The sequence below is a fragment of the Marmota marmota genome, unplaced genomic scaffold (assembly GCF_001458135.2).
Source record: "Marmota marmota marmota unplaced genomic scaffold, marMar, whole genome shotgun sequence".
In the NCBI taxonomy this organism is placed as follows: domain Eukaryota; kingdom Metazoa; phylum Chordata; class Mammalia; order Rodentia; family Sciuridae; genus Marmota; species Marmota marmota.
In genome coordinates this window covers 1,118,853-1,139,416 of record NW_026000005.1, presented here as the reverse complement: position 1 = coordinate 1,139,416, position 20,564 = coordinate 1,118,853, and the positions used below count along the sequence as shown (strand labels likewise).

Genomic DNA, 20,564 nt, shown 5'->3' with positions numbered 1-20,564 from the left:
AGAGGAATCTGAGAGAGTGCAACAATCTGGAAATGGAAATCTTCAGTCTCTTATCATATACAATGTTCAGCTGGCAGACCAAGGACTGTACAGCTGCATTGTACACAATGGCTATGGAGAGAAGACCACATCGGCCGTACTAAGCGTAGAAGGTGGTTATTTGATTTTTTTTTAGCTATGAATCACCTCATTTCATCTTCATCGCTTTATGTAAGCAGCTTTTCATGCAGCTATGCAAATTGAAACAACATGTTAATTAGAATGTCTCTGGCATTTCTCTTTATAAATGGCTTAGGAAAGTAGGCCAAGTCAGTGGCCAAACTTGTCATGATAATTTAATTCTCTACTCTAGTTTCAGGAAGTTTAACTTTCAAGTCTAAGTTCAGGAAGTCAAGATTTATTTCCTATCTGCTGCTTTTTATAATATTTACTCCATGAGCCACCTAGAAAGTGTACCAAAGAAAGCTTCAATGTTGCAGTTTGCTGTGTACTTATTGGGTATTTACAATTTTGTCTGAGAGTGTGTTAAATTTAATTGTTTTGATAGTAAGAGACTCCCACTACCCAATTATCTACCCTTCCTTTTCAAAGTTAGAGGTTCTAGTTGTTTAGAAGGAGACCGTAAAAATAGATAATTGGGTACTCAAAATAATAAGGCTCTCTGTGGACCAAACATAGGGTTTTTTGTAGATACTTCTCAATAAGTGATATTGCTCTTGCAGCATTAGATCCCCTGGAATTGTAGAATTTTCTCATGGCAAGATCATTATTTTTGTCATTATTGTGCTTGATTCTTCACTATGTCTGGAAGAACACAAGTAAATCTGTCTAGGCAAGAGAAAACTTCTCCCTCTCACCAATAGCCTTTCATTTTAGATGCTGAGAGAGTGAGAAAAATCATTGTTCAAATGCTAGAAGCTCACATTGTGCATCTGCTGGCAAAGGAGTTTCATTGAGCCCGGTGGAAAGAAGCTAGTGGAAGGAAGGGCATTTCCAGGGGTTTGTGGAAAGCCATAACCTAAGTTCCTCCACAATCCTGACAATAATGTGGAAATGTTAGAGGTGAACAGGGAGCAGCACAGTGCTATCTCTATGCACAGCCATCTCTGCACTGAATTTTGAAACTATGGTTATCTTTCCTGCCCAATGATAATATTCATTTAAAATATCTGTAATACCCACTCACCAAAAAAGAAACTTTTTAAATCAGAGATTGTATTCTATAGTCATTTCTGTTCCTGTTTCCATAGCCTACAAAAACTGAGGTCTAGTTATATAAAATAGATTGGAAATTCCGGAGCATTGACCCTCAATTTCACTGCAACTTCTGGCTGGCACAGTAATCACAAAATGAATGACTGCTTAGCTGGAGGTGTTGTCTACAATTCATGTAGGTGACAGCTGTCATGATTTCTGCAGAAATGTGAAACTTGGAGTTGGATGTGTTGTTGAAGCGTAAGAAATGTAGGTCTTCAACTTACTTCCTGGGGAATCCAGTGCTGTAGTATAGTACTGGACTGTCACACTCATGGTGTGGATCTGAGCTAGGCATTTTTACCCCAGGATCTCTAGTTCATGCTTTTCCAAATGATCCTATTATTAAAGTGTTCTTGAAGCAAGAGCTTTCCTTCCTTCCTTCCTTCCTTCCTTCCTTCCTTCCTTCCTTCCTTCCTTCCTTCCTAAGTCTAGACTGCCTTTCTTGTACATACAAAACTTAAAAGATAATACACTTAAACACTTTAAGGTGTTTGAAGAGTGAAGAATCAGGCACAGTCATGTAATTGTTTGACATAAGCCCAGTATTTATATGTTCCTTTTCTATTGTGGCTGAAAAAAATTCATCCAAGCCATGTAGTTGTCCACCAAGATTCAAGCAAGAATGTAAATCCCCCATAAGCCTGTTTGATTAGAGTTTTTATATGTGTAATAAACATAGATGTATCATATCTTAGTTTGGGGACTAACATGCTGCATTTCATTCTCATCCTAATGACATTTCATCTTCTCTACATTCAGCAGATGTTTTATACATATAAACATAGCTAATTTATGCCTTTTCCTAACTTTATTCTTACCTAGCAAAAGAATCGCAAACCAGAACAGTTATAAAAGTTACCCTTGGTTCAGACACTAAAAGTAATAATACACTCAGAGAGTCACACACTAAAACAACCCACGAAGTAAAAAGAGAATCTTCGAAGAAAACGTCAGCTTTGTCCTTAACTTCATGCTGAAGACCACAAGGAACTGAGAAGAAGGGGAACCCAGCTGGCTGACGCAATGTCACACGGACCATGGAGCAAGAGTCTTTCCCAGGAAGCTGCCCCACAGACCACTGTGCCTAAAAGCTCTGCTGGTTCCTTGTATAATAAAAGGAACTTTGAGTCCAGGGGTCTTTGTTTTACTCCTTGATGTGTCATGGGACTTTAAAGTTTGAAGTTTAAGGTTTGAAAGGTAGTTCAAATCAAAGAGAGGATATGCTAGCAAAAATGTTTAATTCTTCAGGAAAAACTGAGAATAGCCCTCAACTAAAAATGACAAGCTAGAAAATGCATGTTTCTAATAAACGTGATTTCATCTCTTAGCAAGTGTTCAGTCAATAGGATGGTCAGTTTAAGAATAGATATTCCTTTATTTTTGTGGATTGCTTTTCTGAATGCATGCAAAGGCATGGGAATTATGGGACTAAAGGAAATTTAATGGAGAAGCTAAAATAAAAATGTTTTTAATCTCTCTGTCAACCTTGTCACGTATTTTATCAGCTTATTGATTTGTTTGGCATGGACTTTTTGGTGAATTTGGGGGATGCAGTTTTCTGGTTTTATAATAAATTATACAAATCATATAAATCATGAATTGATGCAGAGAGGATATGCATTTAATCACTAAAATAGCTTTGTTTTTCCCTTTTAGCCCCTGAATCAATGTTACATGAGAGGATTGAAGTGGAGATGAAAGGTATTGTTATAATGAATGTGATATTAAAGTAGAAATTCCGAAGGATTAATAGAATCCTTGAGCCGTCTTCTTACTCTTAGTATCATTGAGAAAAATGACATAGATGTACAAATATATCTCTTAGAGTATATATTACTATGTTGCATGCCTGGTTTAGTATGCTGGTGGTTACATGCATTTTACAGTAATTTTGTTGTATGGAAATTTTAAATCTTGTATTTAAACTGTATCAGCGGTATTCAACCTCATGTTTGCAGCCATTTTCAAATGTGTGAATTATAAAAAGTTATCATCTTAATGCATGAAATCATGAAATAGAAGTTTGTTTTCAAAATCACAGTGAATTCAGTTGAACAATAGGCAATAACCTATCATTCTCAGAATGCAACGTCATGAATGAATTATGATTGAAATGCTACTTTATTTAGGATGTGTGAAAACATTACATTCCCATTCTTGGTTTACACTTCATGCACATACATCATTTTAACATTGATATGTCTTACACTGGCTTGCAGATAGCTGTCTCATGTGACCCTTATTGCCTGCTTTTCTTTGCATAACATTGTGACTCTATGGCTGTATTAGTTCGAATAAACGCCTTCTCCTTTTAGCTAATTATTTATGGTTATAGTTCTTGTACATATTTTTAAATAGTTAATTCTCAAAAAAATAATAACTTAATCTACAATCAAAAGGATCAGAAAGGGCGTTTATTCCACTCTCTGCAAGTCAGGTAAGATTTTCTCTCTAAGCCATCAAAACAACAAGGTTTTCCTGCTCTCAAAACAAATATGCACAGGACTATGTTATTTTGAAATGCATTTTTGCTTGTTCAAGAAGAAATTTCAACAGTTTGAAGAAAAGACCAGACAACGAACGATTTTCGTGTCAGAATCTTTTAAACAGAGCATGGTGTTGCGTTTATTCGAACAAATATGGTGAGTGAATTTTTTTATGGATTTGTGAGAATCTGTAGCATGCACTTTATTTCATTTTCGATTTTGCAATTTATTTTCAACTTTTTCAAATGTGACGGAAAAGAGTAAAATGCTTTATAATTTAATTTTTTTTCAGAGTTATTCACCGAGGGGGAAGCTGAACCTTCAGAAGGAGATACACGTGATGCTTTTTCAGATTCTGAAGACATAGACCATAGCTCCATGACTGCTAAAAGATATGCAAGTAGAATATCATCGACAAGCTCCTGGCCTGAATATTTCAAGCCTTCTTTTACCCAAAAACTTGCATTTAAATATGTTTTAGAGGGTGAACCTGTTGTCTTTGCATGTAGATTAATTGCCTGTCCAACTCCAGAAATGACTTGGTTTCATAATAATCGACCTATCCCAACAGGTCTCCGTCGGGTTATAAAAACTGAGAGTGATTTACATCATCACTCCTCCAGCTTAGAGGTTAAAAGGGTCCAAGATAGAGATTCTGGAAGCTATAGATTATTAGCCATAAATAGTGAAGGGTCTGCTGAATCAACTGCCTCATTGCTGGTTATACAGAAAGGGCAAGATGAGAAATATTTAGAGTTTCTGAAAAGAACAGAACAGGCACATGGAAACATGGAGGCTTTAGCTGGAAGGAAGGAAGATAGGATAAAAGTTGACCTAAGGTTTACTGGCTCTCCCTTTAACAAAAGACAAGATGTGGAACAAAAGGGAATGAGGAGAACTATACACTTTAACACAGTAAGTCCTGGCAAAAAAACAGATTATATGTATGATGAAGAATATTTGGAAAATAAATCTGACATAAGAGGATGGCTCAATGTAGGTGAAAGTTTCCTGGATGAGGAGACTAAAATGAAGTTACAACGTTTACGGGAGGCTAGGAGAATGTTATTGGAGAAAAAGAGGTGTCTAGAGGTGTCGCCAGAAATAAGCCCAAACACTTTGAGAGGTGAAGTTAGTGATACAGATATTCTGTTCTCTGGAGAGGAAACAAAGAGCGGGGTTGTGTTGGAACTCGCTGAGAACAGGGATGAGATGGCTAATTTACCAGAAGGTGTCATCCATCTCCCATGCACCCTCCCCAATAAAATGGATCAACACAGGGAATCCAGAGAACCTCCTACAAGCTTACAAAGTGCTGTTGATGAAGAAATTCTCCAGACTGAAATTAGCCTGAGGCAAGAGGCATTTCTAGAAGAAAGTCTACAGAAAGAGTATTTATATGATAGGTCTCTAGTAAATGAAAACATCCAAGCACAGAGACAGTATGAAGAAATTGTGAGTAATACTGCAATTGAAGAGTCATCCAAATATGTCACTAATGTATATGAGAGTGAGGAAATATATGAGACTCCCGAGAATGTCTCTCAAGTTTCTATACCATATGTCAGCGAATCTTTTGATACACTTGTACATCTTAAAGAAAGCGAAGAAATAGATAGTGAAAGAATGAGACAGTGTGATTTGAGAGAATTACAACACTCTGCTTCCACAAAAATTGATGAATTCAAAAGGGAACAGGAGGAAAAAACAACCCGATTTTTTGAAAATCCTTTCCAAAAACGTCCACAACGTTGTCCACCTTTATTTCTACAAGAAATTGAATCTCAGGAAGTTTATGAAGGTGACTGTTGTAAATTTGTGTGTCATTTTCAAGGATATCCTCAACCCATAGTGATGTGGTATAACAATGATATACCAGTCCGACGTAATCGAGGATTTATCACTCAGACGTCAGAAAACCATTCAACTTTAACTTTTTCTTCTGTTCATCCTCAAAATGAAGGGACTGTTACCTGTGTGCTGTTTAACCAATATGGAACAGTAAAAGCAACCAGTATGCTTAGAGTGAGAGCAAGAGAAAGGTATGATGTCCAACCACAGAAAGTCCCAGTATTCCAAGAATATACAGATGAGGAGGAAGAGCTGGCTTTGGTGTTTGACCAAGCAGAAGGTGTCCATTCATCTTTGAGTCGAGAGAGCCAAGCAGATCTCCATGTGTTAAAAAGTCATGCACCAGGTCCTCCCTCTGCAGACACAGAATTGCTCTCCTTCCCTGTAGAAATTCAAATAACAGCAGCCACTCCAACCCCAGAACAGGATAAAGAGTCAAGAGAAATATTCCAGCTGGAACCTGAAGCCCCACCTCTAGATCAAGCAAGTCAGTCACCAAAACACAAATTTATATTCTCATCTGATATTACTAATGAGCCACCAAAAATGTTACAAGAAATGCCAAAGCATGCCAGGTGTAGAGAAGGGGATTCTGTGATTCTTGAATGCTTAGTATCTGGTGAGCCTCAGCCAATTGTAATGTGGTTCCAAAATGGAGCCCTTTTAATGCAGAACCAGAAGTTCCAATTTGAAGAAGTTGATTATAGCTACAGATTATATATTCATGATGTTAATTCTCAAGATTCTGGGGAGTATAAATGTGTTGCTGAGAACAATTCAGGAACCGTAGAGAGTGTTTTAGATCTAACCGTGGAACCTGTCACGTACAGGGAATACAGTCAATTCAAAAACACTGGTGGAGTTTATGCACCATATTCCAAAGATCAACAAGTACAAATTGAGGGAGAATCTGTGAGGGCACATTTTTATGATTATCCAGCTGGTACTTTTACTCCCCCAACAAATGTAAAAGAGTATTCTGTAAGAGGGTATTTTGAAAGCCTAGAGACAATTGAGCAGGTAGACCAGAAAGATCAGGTATATTGTACAACTCCTAGAGAAAAACTACCTAGATTTATGCAGGGTGCTTCTAGATCCATGAACATCAACAAGCCTCTCAGGGCTGAGCTCATACAATGTCAAGATGAAGAGGAAGAGGAACATGCAAGTGAAAAATCAAAGCTTCATCAAGCAGAGGGTACTGCTTATCCAAGTGTTGATGATTTCAGTGATGCTGATATTCAGAAAGAGTTAAGAAATGATTTTGAAAAACTTGGATCTGAATGGGAAAATGTGCAAGAACATGCCCAAAGAGACTATTTATCCAATATCCACTCTGAGAGAATTTCTGACAAAGTACAAAATATGAAAGACTCATCTACCATTATGTATGAAGAACCCTTTGATGGAGAGAGATACTACCTAGGGAAAAAGGTGAAGCATAAAATAATTGCATTTGAAAAGTTACAACATGTAGAGAAAGGAGTTCTAGAAAAAAGGCCTACCAAGAAATCATTTGTTAATCCTCCCCAAAGGAAGCTGGAAGACATAGACATTTCATTAAAGCAAAGAGAATCAAGATTAAGTAATCTAAATGCAAATATGCATCAGGCAGAGAAAATGTCTTCAAACACTGAGACAGATTCAGCTAACGTTGTAATGAATTTGAAGCTGCTGTCCTCTCAAACTCATAAGGAATTTGAAGTACAAGAAAGGGAATACCATAAAGAAATAGGCTCTGTAGATCAATCTGCAGTTTCTGACAGGGTTGAACATGAAGCACCTGTTACATTTGACCTAAAGCAGTTTCATTCACAAATAGAAAATGCAGGTGTAATATTCCAAGAATTAGATAGTGGTCAATCAGAAGAAGCTTATTTTAAAACCCAGCATCCTGCTTCAACAGCAGCTGATACTGAGCACATTGTATTTGACCTAAAACAAATGTATTCTCATATAGGAGATCCAGCTAAGGAGTTCCAAGGACAAGAAACTAGGCAACAGCAGGAAACATTCTATAAAGAACAGACTCCTAGCCCTGAGACATTACAATCTGGTACCCAGAGTACCTCTCAAAGTGTACAAAATAACATATTTACCAATCAAGAAACTTATCCTGGTCAGGAGTTTAGAACTCTGGAGAAAAGTCACAGTGATGCAAATGCCTCTTATTTAGAAAAAGAAATCCAACATGTACAGGATCAAAGTACAGAAATTTTAAAGACTGAGCATTCTTTTAAGTCCTTTACTGAAGCAATCTATGGTGAATCATGTGCCCCATTTCCAACCCCATCTGCTGGGAGAGAAGAAACTGATGTTTCTGAGGACAACGGATCTCTAGAAAATGGAAGTAGAAGTTTCATCTCACAGCTGAAAAAAGCAGCAAGTGAGGAAAAACTTTTAGAGGTTGATGAGATGGAAGAAGAAGGCATCAACCCAGACGTGGCCTCATTCCAAAGGCAGGATGGTGAGACACAGGGGGATACAGATGGAATTTACAAAGGTGATGCTCAGGACGCAGATGCACTCCACAGACAGCTGTCTCTCAGTCAGTGCTTGCCATTCTTGATGACTGGAGAACAACCAAATGCAAATGAACCAACAAGTCAAAAAACTGATGCCTCAGGAGAAGAAAAAGGTGATGAAGAAGTTCAAGTTCAAGATGAAGCTTCTTTCTCCACTGTAGAAGGAGAAAAGGCAGAAACTTGTTTTTCAGAAAATCTTCCTAAACTGGATGTGGCACATGCAACAAAAGCCTTGGAGTCCGAGACCTCTCTGACACAATATTTACTTGCCGCTGGAAAATCTGAGGTTCCTGAGACTAAAGACATCAAACACCGAGCAAAACTTGTCCAGAGGGAGTCCATCACTTCGATGGAGGTTGAAGAAGTGACTTTCAACACTGTGTATGAATACTACAACCAAAAACAGGAATCACTAGGTCGTCCATATTCTCCTGAATCTGATATTTCCATTGATGTGGGAAGCATAAGCAGTGAGGAAATCTCTGAGTTAGATCAATTTTATACCCCACCGTCGTCTGTGGAACATTTTGAATCTTCGGATACAACTAAAGAACCAACTAAAAATTCAGAAAGTGACTCTGTTGAAAGATACTCCACACCTTTAGAGGAAGTTTCTGAAAGATACTCAACACCCCCGGGGGAGACTCTAGAGAGGTACTCCACACCCCCAGGGGAGGCTCTAGAGAGGTATTCTACACCCCCAGGAGAGGCTCTAGAGAGGTATTCCACACCCCCAGGGGAGGCTCTAGAGAGATATTCTACACCCCCAGGAGAAACACTAGAGAGAGATTTTATTCCTACCAAAGGACCAAACCCCACTAGAAATTTAAAAATGTCCCCATCAAAAATAGAAAGGGAGGACAGTACACCAAACGAACATTTCCATACGCCTACAGAAGAAAGAAGCTCAGCTTATGAACTATGGCGTTCCGATTCATTTGGCACACCCAATGAAGCCACTGAACCAAAAGACAATGAAATGCCTCCATCTTTTATTGAGCCTCTGACCAAAAGGAAGATATATGAAAATACAACATTAGGCTTCATTGTTGAAGTGGAGGGCCTTCCAGTTCCTGGTGTGAAATGGTATCGAAATAAATCGTTGCTAGAGCCAGACGAAAGAATCAAAATGGAAAGGGTGGGTAATGTATGCTCTTTGGAAATTTCTAACTTTCAAAAGGGGGACGAGGGAGAGTACATGTGCCATGCTGTGAACATCATTGGGGAAGCAAAGAGCTTTGCCAAAGTGGACATAATACCCCAAGAAGAAAGGGCAGTGGCACTCCCACCTCCAGTAACACATCAGCATGTCATGGAGTTTGATTTGGAAAACACAACCTCATCAAGAACACCTTCTCCTCAAGAAATTGTCCTGGAAGTTGAATTAAGTGAAAAAGATGTCAGAGAATTTGAGAAGCAAGTGAAAATAGTCACAGTGCCCGAATTTACTGCAGATCATAAAAGCATGATTGTGAATCTAGATGTTCTTCCGTTGAATTTAGTACCTCCAAATATGGATACAAGAGGGGAAGAAGACAGGGATTTAAAAATTGATTTAGAAGTATTTGACATGCCTCCACGTTTCATAACACCTATTTGTGATTTTAAAGTTCCAGAAAATTCAGATGCTGTATTCAAATGTTCAGTTATAGGCATCCCTACACCCGAAGTTAAATGGTATAAAGAATATATGTGTATTGAGCCAGATAATGTGAAATATGTGATTAGTGCGGAGAAGGGAAGTCACACCCTTAAAATTCTAAATATCTGTCCCTCTGATAGTGCGACATACAGATGCAGAGCTGTGAATTGTGTAGGAGAGGCTATCTGTCGGGGCTTCCTCACCATGGGAGATTCTGAAATATTTGCTATGATAACACCAAAAAGTAAAGTGACTTTAAGCAGTTTAAAGGAAGAATTGGTCTTAAAAAGCAAATACGCAGACAGCTTTTTTGAATTTCAGGTGGTGGAGGGGCCTCCCAGGTTTATCAAAGGCATTTCTGACTGTCATGCACTATTAGGCACAGCAGCGTATTTCCAGTGTCTAGTCCGTGGCTCTCCAAGACCCACGGTTTATTGGTACAAAGATGGGAAACTGGTCCAAGGAACAAGATTTAGTGCTGAGGAAAGTGGCATAGGGTTCCACAACCTATTTATAACAAGTCTAGTAAAAAGTGATGCAGGTGAGTATAGGTGTGTAGCAACAAACAATTCAGGCATGGCTGAGACTTATGCAGTCCTCACCCTAACCTAAAGAGAGATGGTTTAGCACCTCAGTAATGATTAAAATTTGAGTGCTTCCACATTTTCCAAAGTATATGGACCTAATAAACATCCAAATTAGACCACTCTGTTTGAATGCATTACACTGAAGACACCTGGGAAAGTATTGTCTCTGTAGAAACCTCATTCTTGTAATACATGTAAATATTCTCTTATCCAAACTGTGGAATCATCACTTGTGTCAATTATGCTGTGTATCATCAAGCACAATTAAACATCTCCTTGGCTACCTAATCGTCTGGACCTGCTTTACCCTAATTCCTCCTCCACAAATGTTTTAGTAAGGTGCATTCTTTTTTAGCAGGCCATGCCAGATGATCCTCCAGACAATTGGTAAGAGAAACTCCTTTGCTCACATTATAAGTCATTTTTGGAATCAAATATTTGCATCCAAACTGTGGCTATTTACCAGGAGTTGGGCAAAAGGAGCAACAAAACCCAGCTTCACCCAGTCAGTAACTAACTCTATAATCTGTTGTACATTATAATCTTAGTATATTAATTTTGGGTTTTTTTATTATTTTCATTATTAATATCCTCTTAAATGTTTTACTTCTCATTGGGTTTGAAGGGACCAACTGTCTTTTTAAGGACAGGGTTCATCTAGATATTTGCAGAATATGCAAATAATGATCTTTCCATGTTTGGGAACATTTTCTCAACTTTTAAGACAGTGTCAAGTGTAAAGTGAAGCATTAACTTAATATTGGCCTGGGTGCAACTAAGAAAATTACTATCTTGTATTTACATGTAGATTTTAAACTATATTTCAATTTTGGAATCTTTAACATTAGAAAAAAAGAAGGTGAGGCATTTTAATAATTGAGACAATATGGTAATTTGTATTTCAGTGTATATTCAATTAACATTAAAATCTTGTCATTTTACTGAACTTTGTCTTTAAAACAAGAAATTAATAAGCATTCAAATTTTATTAAGATGTTTACATATATTTCTAAAGCAAGTTTTTAATTTCATTTTGCAAAATTAAAATTATAATAAATTCACAAACTCCTAACCTAATATCTATGAGCCTAAATTTTCTCATATAAAATTTAATAAATACAAAGAAATCTAGTTTTCTTATCTAAAAATGGGTTAGACCAAAAGATGCCAGAGGTGATATTCAACAATAAGATTTAGAATCATTCTAGTGATAATAGCTGTTAATATAATTTAGAATAAATTTTAGTTTCATAACAGACAAGAGAAATTATTATGGCAATAACATTATGAATCTAACCTCCCTCCAATTCTTAAATAACTTACTGTTATCTAGTGACTTTATTTATCACCTACATTATACGATATTTAAGAAACATAATTGTCTTAAACATACTGATTTGAATTTAAACATAACTCACTTAATTTAAATTTAACTTACAAAAGAATTCATGTATTCAATTGTGTTTATTGTGTTTCTTTAAACTATTAATTTTTTATTCCAACAGTGGGACTTTCTTATAGTCATCCAAATTAAAAACAATTGGAAGAATATGCAGAAAATAGGCAGAGAAGTCAGATTTTCCCTATACTCCTATTGTCCAGATTCCTAAAATCATTTGTTCTGAGTGTTCATAGCTCATCAGGAGATAGATACAGAACAGATACTTCTGAGTATATACTGTCATTCCTGAAATAAAATTAATTCTATAGTTTAGGAATTTAGGGTTCTATTCTACTTTTAACCACATAATGTGTGTTCAGATTAATTGAAATTCAGAACGTAACAAACACGACAAGAACATTTTACCCAAACATCTGTAGCTTAGCAACAGTTTAGAACCTGTTTCTTGACAAAGAATACGAAGGAGGGAAGAAAGGAAGGAAAAGAAAGAAATATTTTAATGCCATATTGGCTTTTCAGGAAGGCTGAAAAATATACTTTTATTCACATGAAAAAGAAGGCTTTATTTGATTTTGTTCGTTAGAATTCTTTCAATCTCAAATGCACTGAACTTGAGAATATGCAGAATAACGAAGACTAAAGAAAAATAAGCCTTGCCCACACACTTGGCTTACTTATTAATTGTTGTAGATAATTAAATGGGATTTTTTATTTTCTGACTCAATGACACATAACTTAAAAGCCTGAAATATTAATTTCCCTGATGCTGGAGAAAGAATTCTTTGTATGACACATAGTTGAATTAGATACAATTATTAGCTGCTATTGTTTCATGTTTTTTTTTAACTATACCTTCCATGTTTCAGAACATTTGCATTCCATTGACTATCTTTTTAATGGTTAATGCATTGTGTTTTGAAGTAAGAAAAAATCTTTGAAAATATTTCAACATGTTAGGGTATTTTAATTATATTTACATTCATAATTCATTTTGGAAGTTCAAGTGATAGGAAAGCTAACATAACTTATATAGATCAAATGTACACCTAAGAGGCCACTCTTAGTATATGAAATTAGTCAGTGTTGTGTGGATTACTGGATGAGTATGATTCTTCATGCTATAGGCAAGTTTTACCAGTGTATTTAAAGCCAACAGACATGAGTCCTATCTTCTAATGCTATACGCTAGAACAGAAAGTAATTAGGGCATACGAGTGTTCCATGTGAGGCAAGTGAAGTGAACTAATGAAATAATAAAACTGCTTTTCAGTAAGGCAATAAAACTTCTAGTAACAGGATTGTTCTACATACCTCACAGATTTAATGAAAAATTGAATTTCTTGTTATCAAATCACTGGTCCTTCATCCTGTCATCCATAGTACTGTTTAGAGAGTGTCTGTTATTCACTGTTTCCTGTTCAATAACGCTGTGTAGGTTTTCTTCACACAATAAACTATAATCAGATTTCTAAAATTGGACTCATTTTCTCTTATTTATGATTCTTCTATTTTCTTAATTAATATCTTGTTTACAAAAGCTTCATTGAAAGGATATGACAATTTACACAAACGAAAGAAGACCTGTAACAGCCAACAGCCCTTCTTTTACAAATCCAAATTAAACATTTCCCATGACCCCTTATTTTTAATAGTGGCTTCATTTTGGAAAGAGTAACTAAAATGTAGATGGTTTCTTTGGAAATAATGGGTCTTTAACAATGAAGATCATTTTTCTTTTCTTTTTATTTGATTTGATTTATTGTGGTACTGGGGATTGAACCCATAACTTTATGCATGCTAGGGAAGCACTCATGACCTCACTGAGGTCACTGAGCTACATCCTCAGCCCCAAAGTTGTTTTTTTTTTGTTGTTGTTCTGGGGATTGAACCCAGGGGTGCTTCACCTCTGAGCCACATTCCTAGTCCTTTTTATTTTGCAACAGGGTCTCAATAAGTTGCTTAGTACCTAGCTAGGTTGCTGAGACTGGCTTTGAATTTACAATCCTTCTGACTCAGACTCCAAAACTGTTGGGATTACAGGCAAGCACCACCATGCCTAGCCCAAAGATCATTTTTAAACTGAAGAAGGTCCTACATATTATGAGCAATTCTGGATCTTTTTAGAAATTGATTTAAATAATCCTAGATTCTTTTGTTACAAAACTCTAGCAAGCACTAGTTCAAACTTTAGTACTAGAATTACATAACAAGGAAGACTCATAAAAATGTCCTTCAAATTTATAAACTCGAGCAAAGAAGTGGATCAAAACTTGCATTTGTATGGTAACAATTATATAATCGTATATAATCTAAGAAAATTTAGAAATGTGCTTTTATATAAATTAATCTTAGAATACTCTAATGGCTACAGGAAAGAAAAAAACATAAGGCCATAAATTGGCACCTAATTCTTTAGTATTTTTTTTTTGTTAAACAAAATTTTATAGTAAAATAATAATCACTTTTCTCCATACAGAGATTTCTAGTTTTCTGGCTGCCGAGGAAGGACTTCAATCCTATAGTTCTGAACTTCAGTTATCTCATTTAAAAGAAACACTTGAACTTTTGTCTGAACCTCCAGTTCATTCAACTAAATTTGATATCAAAAAGGAAGGCACTGTCCCAAGTTTCATTAAAGAAGTGTCAAATGTTGAAATAAGCATCGGGGATGTGGCTAAATTGTCCGTTACTGCTATTGGCATTCCCAAACCTAAAATTCAGTGGTTCTTTAATGGGGTGATGTTAACCCCTTCTGCTGACTACAAATTTGTTTTTGATGGTAATGATCATAGCCTGATCATTCTGTTCACCAAATTTGAGGATGGGGGAGAATATACATGTGTGGCCAGTAATGAGAATGGAAAGGCAATATGTAGTGCATATCTAAAAATAAATCCCAAAGGAGAAGGACTCAAGGAGACAGAAACAGAATCAGCAGTGGAGAAATCTCTGGAAAAGCTTGAAGGTCCTTGCCCTCCTTTCTTCCTCAAGGAGTTAAAGCCAATTCACTGTGCTCCGGGGCTCCCTGCCATCTTTGATTACATGGTGCTTGGAGAGCCTGCCCCCACTGTTTTGTGGTTCAAAGAAAACAAGCAGCTTTGCACCAATGTTTATTATACCATCATTCACAATCCTGATGGCTCTGGGAAGTTCATTGTCAATGACCCTCAGAGAGAAGACAGTGGCCTCTACATGTGTAAAGCAGAGAATGTATGGGGTGAGTCCACCTGTGCTGCAGAGCTGCTTGTACTCCTGCAGGACACAGACATGACTGATGCACCCTGCAAAGCAAAGTCTACACCAGAGGTGTCTGATGACTTTCCAGAGATGTCATTAAAAGACCCTGAAGTCAAGGCATTCAATACAGAGCAGGAAATTGCAACCTTTGTAAAGGGCACCATTTTGAAAGCTGCTTTAATTGCAGAAGAAAAGGAGCAGCTTTCTTATGGGCATATTATTAAAACCAGTGAACTAAGCAGTCAAGCTACTTTTGGAGCGCAGCAATTACAATCCACAGTCATGTTGGAGCAAGACATGCCCACTCCTGAAAGCACCAGGGAACTTCCTTCCATTGATGGGACTACTTATATACAGCCCATCAGGGAACCACCTCCTGATTTACAACTACAGATTGTCCAGTCCCAGAAAACCCTCCATAAAGAAGATACTCTAGTGTTTCAAGAGCCAGAAAAAATCATCCCAAGTGCCTTGTCCATAGAACAAATTAGTTCTTTAACAGTTGAGCCTCTGGCAACCTTATTAGGTGAACCTGAAGGGAGTTATGCACAGTCTTCAACAGAATCTCCAGCACATTCATATCCATCCTCTGTGGTCGAAGAAGTACTTTTATTAAAAGAAAAGGCAGTATCTGAAGTGGATGAAGAGCAAAGTTTGACTCTGCCAAAGCCAGAGGCACAAAATGCTCTCATTCTGAGTCAGAGTGTAGCTGAGGGATACATGGAAAGTTTTGAGGGTCCTGATGTTGTGATTTCTAAGGTGAACTATGAGCCCCTGGTTCCTTTAGAACACACATGCACAGAAGAAAGCAAAATCTTGATGGAAATTGCAGATCAACTAGAAAGTGCAGGGCAAGATATTGCAGTGAGCACTGAGGAAGGCAAGTCTGTTAGGTTCCCATTAACACTTGAGGAGAAGCAGGTCCTGCTCAAAGAAGTGCATTCTGATGACATGGCAGTGCCCCTGAACCAAATCACTGAGTGTAAAACAGAGCCCGTGGCAATCAAGGTGGTGCAGGAGGTGCAGGGATGTGACATTCTTTCTAAGGAAAGCTTGCTTTCTGCTATTCCAGAAGAGCAGCGATTAGACCTGAAGACTCAAATCCGCAGGGCTTTGCAGGCTGCAGTAGCCATTGAGCAACCCAGTCTTTTCTCTGAGTGGTTGAGAAACATTGAAAAGGTTGAGGTCAAGGCTCTGCACTTCACCCAAGAACCCAAACGCATCATGTGTACCTACCTTATTACTTCAGCTAAGTCCCTAACAGAAGAATTAACCATCGCTATTGAAGGTATTGATCCTCAAACGGCTAACCTGAAAATCGAACTGAAGGACACTTTGTGCTCCATTATTTGTGAAGAGATAAACATCTTAACTGCTGAGGATCCTAGAATTCAGAAAAGAGCCATAACAGGTATGCAGGAAGATGTGGATTATTTTGCAGATTTGCAGAATGTTGAAGCAATCACTGAGGTCAAATCTGAATGCCTCGTGTCCACGGAAGAGGTCAGTTGTTTTAAGGTGGAGAGTCAGGTCAAAGATGTGGGTGGCACAGCTGCCACTGAGGATGTGGCTTCAGCTGCCATCTCTGATGAAACTCAGGATGAGATTCTGAAACCTTCAGAGGAAAAAGAGAAAGCCGCTAAAAGCCATACCGAGGAGGCTAGTATGGTGAAGATACAAGAAACTGAGGGCGACTTACTTAAAGAGGACTGCCCTGTTATACAGACACCCTTGAAGGACATCACTTCTGAGGAGGGTGAAGTCATTTCCTTCATGGTATCCATAACAAATGCTAAAGAGGTGAATTGGTTTTTTGAGGGTAAACTGGTGCCTTCAGATAAAGAGTTCAAGTGTTTACAAGATCGGGATACATATACACTGGTAATTGACACAGTAAACGCACAGGACCACCAAGGAGAGTACGTCTGTGAGGCCTCGAATGACAATGGAAAAACAGCAACATCAGCAAAACTCACTGTAGTGAAGAGAGGTTGGATTTTTAGGGATTAAATGGATCAAGCTCTAATACCCACTGAATTGAAATGATTGAGGTTTTGTCACTGAGTTTTCACTTATCAACCACTTCCAGGATGCAAGTTATTTAGAATAAGAATGAAATGGCCTACGTAATCATGGTTATTAGCTATGTTTACTTGCTGCCTTGTTGGGTAGCCTGCTATCATAACTACGATACTACTTATTTTTAAAACAAAACATTTTAAAATAAAACATTCATGTTTCGTAATGCCAAGTAAATATGCTTTTTAGTTGATTTTTATATGGAAATACTTTAAAAATATGTACAAAAAGCTGTACATGAACATCTAGCCATTTCTGAAATCACCAATCGCATTCCTAAATGCGATTTCAATAACCATGATTAGTTGTCCATTTGTGTTTAATGTTTCTATTTCTTTTCTGCTATTGTTTTTGCTTCATCACTTTGCTTAATAGATCATGTTTTTTCACATTATTTTCAATGTTCCTAGTAAGCATGGTTTATTTAAGGAGTATATCATGTTGTTATGCATGTAAGCCAATAGCAATCACATTTTAATATTTTTTTCACAAATCACCGCAAAGTAATGAATATGTTAGAGCTGCGTATTGCCTCCTTTGCCTTCAATGATCTTTCTCATTTTCCAGTCACTTGTCTTAAACTGCTGCAATCCGTCTCACCAATTTCCACTGTTTTACTTCATTAACAGCAACAAAAGTTAGAAGAAAAAGAAAAATGTGGTGTGCCTGATAAGGAGGCCTGCTAATGGACTCTGCTTCCCTTTGCAGCTGCCCCGGTGATCAAGAGGAGAATCGAACCCTTGGAAGTAGCTTTAGGCCACTTAGCCAAATTCACCTGTGAGATCCAAAGTGCCCCCAATGTCCGGTTCCAGTGGTTCAAAGCTGGCAGAGAAATTTATGAAAGTGACAAGTGTTCTATTCGATCTTCAAATTACGTCTCCAGCCTGGAAATCCTGAGGACACAGGTCGTGGACTGTGGCGAGTACACCTGTAAGGCTTCCAACGAGTATGGCAGTGTCAGCTGCACAGCCACGCTGACTGTGACAGGTAAATACCCAGCAAGTAACGTGGATGTTGTCACCTATGGTTGCTTTCTATCCAGGTGCAGAACGTGCTGCCAATGGGAACCGCCAGTAACAAGATGGTAACCTGGTAGGGCAGAGCCCATGTGGAACAAAAGTCATTATTTATGGTTATATTTCTAATCAGCAGCCAAAGGAAAAATAGCTTATTACTTGAGAACAATGTTAAGTCATCAAATGAGTATGGCTTAGTCCTTAATTTAAAATATTCGAGGACAATTCAGTGCTACTCAAAAGTAAATGGTCTCAATGAATTTAATAGTCTGAAGTCAAACAACCAATTAAGAATAGAATCACAAGCTGAAAAGAGCCAGAAGACTAAAATTTTTAAACCCTAATTTCAGATACACACCTAGTGCAAGACTCAAAACAAGGGTTCTCACCTCAGGCTTTACTCCTAATTTTATAATAAGGGCAACTTACACAAACATTGTGCTCTCAATCTCCTAACTGACCCACCAGATGACTTTCAAAGTGTTAATTAACACTCATCCAATGTCTGAATTCCCTCATTAGCCAAAGAAAAAACAAACCAGTGACTTGTTTTTCCTTCCTCCCTCTTTCTCTTTTACTTTCTTCCTTTCAAGAGAAAATTTAAGTATGAGGATGGGGTAGCAGTGCCATCAAGCCATGCACTGACTATTGGAGGGGGAGACAGTCCCTGGGTCAATAGCAGCCTCCAGGGGAAAGACAAATGTAGCACATCTCTTTGCCATGAAAAAGACAGGGTTCTCTGAACTTCCTCTTCTCTGCAAACTTTTTACATTTGAGAAAATTTCTGAGATTCTAAGGTATCCAGCTCACATGACATAGCCAATGGTTTTCACTCTATGGTCAAAGTATCTCCATGCAACCAAGTAGGTGGCATTATTCTTACTGACACTTTTGTATATTTCTTTACCTGAATTAGACCAATTCAGTAATGGAACAGAATCAAAGCCTCACAAAGTAAGAGGAAAGGACAAGGAGGAGGATTTTGTTTTTAATTATAAAGAAGTTTTCTAAAGGCTGGCTTCAAAATGCAGAATGGAAATAGGAAAATACTGCTATTGGATATTTTAACAAGTTTAAAATGGCCTGGGGTATGTACTCAGGTGAAGCCATTTAAGGGTTTCCTGGCATCGAACATGAGGGTTAGAAAGACTTCACAAAACTGCCTCAATCTTCTTATAAGTTAATATCCCTACTCTTTTGAAGAGTTGAGAACATTTTCTTTATTGCATAGTCTTCTAATTTGTAAAATAAAGGTATCAGCTGAATTGCCTTTCAAATAATTCAAACTATGAATCAGCTACTATCATGAACAAAGTTTTAGCAGTGTGGCTTCACACAGGAACATTTGTTCTTTGCTTTGATAGATAATTTAAGTGATGTCTCCCTCCTCCACAAAGATGTGTTTCTCATCATTTTCCTTTGACAAATCTTTTGGTCTTAGTAACATGTTTACCCTTTTTAAAGTAATGTCTTGTATCTTTCTAAAAATATAATTTATCTTTTCTCTGTCTTGGAACATAATTATGGCAAGAGCTTTGGTGAGGACTACGTGTAATGCTGGAAAACTTTCTTTTGCAGAGGCATATCCACCAACCTTTCTCTCCAGACCCAAGTCCCTTACGACTTTTGTGGGTAAGGCAGCCAAGTTCCTCTGCACAGTGGCAGGAACTCCCGTGATCGAAACCATTTGGCAGAAAGATGGTGCTGCTCTCTCTCCTTCACCTAAGTGCAAGATTTCAGATGCAGAAAACAAACACAGTTTAGAACTCTTGAATCTTACCATTCAAGACCGAGGAGTCTACTCTTGTAAGGCTTCTAACAAGTTTGGAGCAGACATCTGCCAAGCAGAGTTAATTATAATCGACAAACCACATTTCATTAAAGAGTTAGAGCCTGTGCAGTCGGCTATCAATAAGAAGGTCCATCTTGAGTGCCAGGTAGATGAAGATAGGAAAGTCACAATTACCTGGAGCAAAGATGGGCAAAAACTTCCCCCTGGGAAAGATCATAAAATCTATTTTGAAGATAAAATAGCATCACTTGAGATTCCGCTGGCCAAACTAAAAGATTCTGGAACCTATGTGTGTACAGCTTCCAATGAGGCTGGGAGCAGCTCCTGTTCAGCAACAGTTACCGTCAGAGGTAAGAATCTTCTTCCTTCCTTCCGAAGTCTCCATAGACAAACCATTAACAAACAAAATGCAGTCTGCACATTTTGTATTAAAATAATTGCATTCAGCAAATGCTTGGGTCTGGGGGTAGTCCTAGCACTGTTTGATTTTTATGTTTTTCAATCTTCTCCAGAATCCACTTACTTCTGTTAAAACTGTCTGTCATTACAGACAAAGAAGCTTGCTTAAAATTTCTTCTAAGAACTTTGTGTCTAGAAATTCTTTATTGTCTTTTATAAAATCTATGTGTTGTATAGATATAGTTTGTTGGCTTTCTTTTTTAATCCAGAGACTGGGGACATGTTTTTGAA

At 37.6% G+C, this 20,564-nt stretch overlaps 1 protein-coding gene across 50 annotated transcripts in view; it reads left to right on the top strand.

The window, feature by feature from the left end:
• Window positions 1-20,564, top strand: part of Ttn (titin) — a 282,873-nt gene that overhangs the window by 50,182 nt on the left and 212,127 nt on the right. For 49 of the 50 annotated variants that reach the window (XM_048808084.1, XM_048808057.1, XM_048808041.1 and 46 more), the window contains 4 exons: window positions 2,914-2,958; window positions 14,227-16,977; window positions 17,775-18,053; window positions 19,661-20,224. In XM_048808084.1, coding sequence (XP_048664041.1) covers window positions 2,914-2,958; window positions 14,227-16,977; window positions 17,775-18,053; window positions 19,661-20,224 — 3,639 coding nt within the window. Of the gene's footprint in view, window positions 1-2,913; window positions 2,964-14,226; window positions 16,978-17,774; window positions 18,054-19,660; window positions 20,225-20,564 lie in introns of all 50 variants that reach the window. The other variant, XM_048808092.1, reaches the window with a different exon arrangement.